Source organism: Echinococcus granulosus, assembly GCF_000524195.1.
Source record: "Echinococcus granulosus chromosome Unknown EG_S00135, whole genome shotgun sequence".
NCBI classification, from domain to species: domain Eukaryota; kingdom Metazoa; phylum Platyhelminthes; class Cestoda; order Cyclophyllidea; family Taeniidae; genus Echinococcus; species Echinococcus granulosus.
The window spans coordinates 182,850-189,517 of record NW_020170515.1 but is presented as its reverse complement, the minus strand read 5'-3'; the positions used below and the strand labels follow the sequence as shown (position 1 = coordinate 189,517).

General features: G+C 42.5%; 1 protein-coding gene across 1 annotated transcript in view; it reads right to left on the bottom strand. All coding sequences in view use genetic code 11, as the record gives it.

The window, feature by feature from the left end:
• EGR_09183 (Ras GTPase-activating protein) overlaps window positions 1-6,668 on the bottom strand; it is a gene marked incomplete at both ends in the record, with an annotated part of 33,857 nt that overhangs the window by 18,777 nt on the left and 8,412 nt on the right. The window contains 4 exons of the mRNA XM_024498432.1: window positions 2,230-2,329; window positions 2,534-2,985; window positions 4,388-4,472; window positions 5,799-6,092. Coding sequence (XP_024347175.1) covers window positions 2,230-2,329; window positions 2,534-2,985; window positions 4,388-4,472; window positions 5,799-6,092 — 931 coding nt within the window. The remainder of the gene's footprint in view (window positions 1-2,229; window positions 2,330-2,533; window positions 2,986-4,387; window positions 4,473-5,798; window positions 6,093-6,668) is intronic.

The window sequence follows — 6,668 nt, the reverse complement described above, 5'->3', positions numbered from 1 at the left end:
AATATATATATATATATATATATATATATATATAGACAGAAACATTTATATCGTCTCTTAGGGGGGGCTAAGAGCAGCATAACTGCCGTTCACATCTGCGCAATGTGCACCTGTACAACACGAGGTAAATTCCCATAGAATGGGAGCGAGTTTCTTTTATGTGTGCAGATTCTTCGAGAAAGAAAAATTGCCTTTAAATTTACTCCAAGCTTCGAAAAAAGCTATTCGATGATCGTGAAAAGGAGGATTGAAAGGGCAGCAAATGGTAATAGAAAAAGCACTACTTAGAACATTCGCTTGACGTTCGTGAATTCTAACATGAAAAGTGTAGACCAGCTGGAAAAAAAAAACAGATTAGGCATAGGTAAGAACAGCTTCAAGTGTTTTTTTTTTTAAGTCTAATAGGTGTAGAAAATAAAACCATTCTAAAGCACCCAACAAAGATCTGAGATTACGGACATGGAATAGCAGAATAGGGCGTCATTCAAACATCCGGATTCCATACAGAAGACGCCAATCAGAATGTAGGATTTTGGAACAGAGAGTCAAAACATAACACCCTTCAAATTGCGAGGCGTCGGAAAATGATCTTTCACTAAATAATGAAATCAGACTTGTTAGGCACTAGAGATCAAGGAACGGTATCAGAAAACCTCGCGATTATTTAAAAGGGCATCGTTCGGACCGTGGAAAGCCGTCTGAGGAATAAAGAGCCAACGAATGGATATATGTTTGAGCATTCCATACACACAGAAAGAATCAAAATGCTCACTTTTGTTTAGAAGAAAACCTATGATAATTTGTAGCTTTGGCCGATATGAAATTTGAAAAGAATTTAGCCACCGCCAGAACCAAATGCAGCCGACGATTTCGGACTGCAGAACAAGCGTAAATAAAGTCTTTTTTAGAACTAAAGGCTTAACAAACAAATGTTCGAAATATAATGCGAAAGCCAGTCTTGTTTGATCAGTTTGGTCTCAGGAAAATTGGAAGTCCGGCATATTCCAATATACCTTGTAAAAAGGCGTTTTTATTAATAAGTCTTGTGAAAGACAGCTTTGCATAATCTGGGTATGAGAACAAACAAAAACCCCCACTTTCCGTAAAGGCTAGCAAAAGATTGTAATTTCGGCCCAGGTTGGAAGTGCAGCACCCCTTCAAGTTATGGGTTTCACGAAATATGCGCACGTGACCAGCATCAAGAACTAATGAGAACCATCGTTCTGTTTTGATCTTTTTATCAAGAAAAAGACCTTAGGTTAATGAAGAACCGTAAATTCAGGTGGAGAAAGTGTTAATCTAGAGAACCTTTTAAATCCTTGGGTCTAGTAATATACGATCGAGAAATGAATCATGTGCCAATAAAACTGCAGTGATCTGACATATCTTTAGCTGCTCCCCAGGTTTTACCCCCCTCCCCCTCTCTGAGAAACATCCACCCATCCTTTCCATTCTGACTTACCATAACTTCAGAGCTGACTAGAGATGCTACAAGAGCCATCATTGAAAAATGGAGGCCATGGTTCTTTCTTGAAAAGATAATACAAAATCTTAATTTTGGCCACAGATTGTAATTCCAAATAGCTTTTTGAAAATAACTCTCAGAAAGTGAATCAGGGCCCAATAAAATAAACTCGACTAGACGAAAATGATGCACAAAAACCGGGCTCTTGAAGGAGCTAATAAGGATTCATGACCTTCGTCGAAATGAACCACTTTGACAATCCATAGATCTAACAACACATTCGCCAGGCCACAATCTGAGAGCCGATTAAAACAAGCAAATCACTTTTCATTTCACAGCCAATGAGGACCCATACTTTCTGAAGGCAGTAAGCCGTTTGATTACTTTTCTTAAAAGACAGATTTAAAACACGAAGTCGTAAGCAACAAAGGCAACTTCAGATCCGAAAACGCTCAAAATAGTAAAGCGGCTTTAAAACAATTTGTTAAAATTTGTAATTGCAAACATAAAAAAGGGCGGAAAGAATGTATCCCGAGCAACTAGCAATGAAAAAGAAGCGCTTTTAAAACCCCCAATTTCAATATTCTTAAAAAATAAGACGACTTTGGGCATTCTTACCACCGAAATTCGAGCTAAAACACCCCAATCTCACAACTTCATTAGGAGAAAAACCAAGATAAAAAGGGTAAAAGCTAATTTATGAATAATTTGAAGGAGATTCTTAACTTTGGGGGTATATAGAAAGTTAGAGACGCGGCACTTACAGAGCGACAACTCGCCGTGTATCTCCACAATCGCATGTGGTGAAGGTGGTCTGCGATTAAAACTGACGGCCATGTAGATGGAATCTTGGGAGGGAATCACCTGCAATCCAAAAAAGGCAACAAGTGAAAGAAAAGAAGCCCAGCAGGCACGTTTGATTACCAGCTTGATAATTAGTATCGTAAACCGTGCTTAAATGAAACTCAAAGAGAGTTAATTTTAGCTGCAAACTTGTCGATTGAAATTCACGACTCCTTGGATGATTTCATCGAGAATATGTAAAACTGTAGTTCTAATTAAACGAACCTTGGGTGCCCGTTGAACCGGCTTCAGCTCCACCAGACAGGGTTGATAGGGCGAGTTGGATTGGTTGAATTGGGCCTCAATGGCAGCAACAACGTTCTCCACGGAGGTGTACCAAAGATTGTTATAGCGGATCTTCACCACTGACTTGTAGAGTGGTTTGTTAAAGGGCTGAAAGACGGAGGAGTTCGAGGTACCATCCGTCGTAGCCAGTTCCAGACAGTTACCACCGCCGACAATATCGCCTGAAGACGTGGCCGTCGGAGCCGTAATCGATGGAGCACTTTTGTTATCGTTGTCACTGTTGGCAGTGTTGCCGTGAGGTTGTGCTGTGGCCGACCAAACGATGCTCGTGGCGATTTTGTACTTCAGAATTCGGATTCCATCATACACGAGGAGGGTATAAAGACCCGGATTGGAATCACATAATCTTAGTAGGTAGCTGAATGGACCGTCTACAGGCGAAATAGTTATTATTTTAGTTTAATCCTTTCGCAAAAGGCGGACTCCATCATCTCTGGTACAAAACTTCCTCGTGCTGGGAAATCTACACTTGGTACTGCTTTGTGAGGATGCAAATCATGTGCATTAATAGCCCTTTTGACTTCAGGGTCAAAGAGAGACTTACAACTATCGACTGTGCTTCAGATGGTGGCAACAAAGCCCTTATCTTCCTTACTTCAAGTTGGAAGAGCAATTAAACATCAGTAAGTATCATCCTCCTTGCTCGAGGCCACAAATAGATAGTTAAACGGAATACAAAAAGAGGGAACCAACAGTGAGTACTCTGACTTATTGCGCTCCCGGCATCTGCCTTCTAGAGAAACCGACCTCCAAAGCCCAAATTTTCTACTGCTTTGATAGGACAAACTGTTCTCGTCTTGTTTTCTCCTTTGATGTGATCTGTTCCCTTTCAGTTAAATGTGTCACATGAGTGCGGCATGGGAGCTCAGTCAGGGAAATCGGGGCGGCAATCACAAGTAATAGTCAGTAAATGTTTTGTGATAAAATCTAGGCACTATGCATGCAAAGAGAAAACAAATATAAAGTCTGTCATACTGTGGTCAGAAGGCAATTAAAAAGGTTAAAAAGAAGATAAAATTTAAATCTATTAGTTGAAAATACACAAAAAAACTTGACAATTACAAGGAGGCGGCATTGGACAATATGCATCAGGAACGCCAGTATCTATGAGCCACATGTAAAAGTAGTAAGGACTACTAGTTTTTCGGTAGGAGGAAACACTGTCAACCCTAAGTTGCTTTTTTCTAAAAGTATCCAAACAAGCTACAATGTACGAATGGCTAGTAGACGTCAATGCTGTAATTACGCGGATTCACGACTTTCCCAAAATCTTCGAAATTAAAACCCACTGCCTCTATATTTATGAGATTTTTAAACTTTTTTGCATAAAATGTGTGGACCATAAAGAGGCCGCACGAGATAGGTTTATGTGTGCAGTTAAATAGCCTCAAAATACTTTGCTAGACAAAATATTTTTAGCATGAGAAAACCGAGTGTTTACCTTCCCCAAAAATATTGCAAGTAAATCGAATAATCGGACAAGACTCCACTGCGAGTTGGGAAAACAGCCCAGGCCTTTGATAGCAGCCGCCATGCCGCACATGCGGTAGCAGCAGCACCCTTCCCCTACCCATACTTTTCCCTGAATTGTAGAGCAAACAACAGAGCCCAATCAGTGGACTTACTAGGACGGAGAGTGGGAACAATGCAAGCGTAAAATTTATGCCTTCTTCGACCTTGAATAGTTGAGATTTTTTGACAAAAATAGCACAGACGAAAAAACTGCTACTTAAAATTTACTCAGTAGGAATTGCCACTGCTAACAAAACGTACTTCGTTTCAGCAACTCCTGCTGCTCCAGGGAGGTACTGTCCTCGTGGAAAAACGACAGTCGTTCGATAATATCCGGATACACTCTCTAAAATGGGGCAAAAAAATGCTACTTCAACGAAAGAAGCTGTGCAACACCACGATGATGACCCCTCGCCATGCATTTGCCGCAATCCCTTGCGACATGTGGACGTCAGCGAGGAATAACTCAAATAGTAAAGAAAGCCATCAATGACGATGCCTTTTTCTCGCCGGAAGCATGTCTGATAAAACAACTGACCATAGTATAGGGCTTGTAACAAGGATATAATGCTCTCCATCATTCACCACTACCATTAAGAAGACTTTCCGATATTTTATCTTCACTCAACCACCATTCATCGATGACCGCACACAGATCATCCACGAGGGGTGTTTAGGTTAGACCAGAACCACAAAGAGAGATGGCACCACGGCGGTGCTGCATGCAGTGGCAAACGCCGAGTCCGTCCTATTACAAGTACTGACAGTCAGTGCGCATGTCATGGGTGTGCCAGCCCAGACACCGTTAATCACGATGGCAGGGCAACAGAGTGCCTGCCTGTGAGTGCGGCCCTAAAATAGTGCGTAGCGTAGCGATTAGCCAAGCTTTCTTGCAAACCGTGACATAAAATCCTCGGACAATCGTATCTCAGCCACAGATGTAAGTTTCAAAGGCGGCCGATCATACTGCTTCACGTCGATCCAGTCCACGGTCCACGAAACGCCTGATTCTGGAGAGACTTCATCCACATAGGGCACACAGATTCCCAATTTGGAAAAATGAGTTTAGATTAGGCGCCAAGACAGTAACAAGGGAAATGACGTAGCCCGGCTGTCCAAGGACTGTTCAACATGCCTTTCGATTGCTACTTAGACGCTGGGCTACAAGGAAATATGAAGGCCGATTCCACTCCCCGGGATTTCAATTTCCCGATCTATTTGTAAGTTCAAAAGTCCCAGTTCCACGTGAATGCCCCCCGAATATGCTGAAACAGATTCTACTAGAAAGAGGGGGGTCTCTGCCCTCGATGCGTTCTAATCGAGGAGGATAACACCTTTAACACCGATTCACCCAACCAGCTTGATTTGACAACTCAAAAGGCGTGCTTTAGTCTCTGTGATAAAAAGCAGAAAAATATTGAAAACAAGCCGAGAAAAGACAAATATCACATCAAAACGCTCATTACAACGCGCCCGAATGACAGGTTGAGGTACGCACTTCAAAAAAAAGCACGTGTGTCGAAAAGAATGGGGAAAAAATCAAAGCAAATGTCACAATAATAAAGCCATCTAGACAATGCAAGATAGGCATTGTGTATTGAAGGGGGAAGGCGAACAGGAGAGTGCACCAATACAACTAGAAGAGTCATGAATCAAGGCGTTGCAGACTAACCTCGAGACAGAACTTGGGTAGGTATCCACTCTGACGCGTCTGCACCGAGGTGACAAGCATCCAATCGGAGTGTGATTCATCGTCAACAACCAAGAATTCGTCACTGGGTTTGCACCTGAAAGTTGTCAAGACAGTTAAATCAGATTTGGCAATGGTACAACCTTCAACAGCAGTTGGGTGGGAGACACTCTCCATAGGCTCCGCAGTTATGGAAACATCGTCACTTTCTAGCCGACTACCCTCATACTTCAACACTGTTTGCCTTGAGCACTCACGAGACGCAGGTTTCACTAACTTTGAAGGCAAGAGCAAATAGCTCGCTTATAGCTCTTCAGCTTTTCATTCTTCCATTCCCGCATACGAATTAATTTGGAGTTCCTTTTCAGTTTTCTTTGTTGAAGCGGTATCCAGGTCCCTTCCACCTTATCACCACGGCCGTGTCATGCGATAAGGCCATCTTAGCCGTTTCCGAGGCAAGCACAAGTGTAGGAACTTTCCAGATTTCGCTGACAGGCATAAATAAGGGTGAAGGCAGACCCAACACCCTCATTAAACTTCCCCATCAGTTAGGGAATTCTTTCACGCCTTGTGGTTGTGGCTGTGGTCGAGTAGACGTTTGTCATATCAGTAGAACCATGGTGGAAAGTCATTCAAACGCCCTCACGAAAGACTCAATGAGAGAGCATGCCGACAAAGATGAATCCGAGCTCTCGACACATCGCCTGACCATAAAACCGACCACAACACCCGACTCGGTGTCAGTGACGTAACGACTTCGAGGCCGCCAGACAGAAGTCGTGCTACATGGACATCTGCTACTCTTCGCCTTCACCATTTCCAACAAAATACGCCTTTAAAAGGCTCTCACAT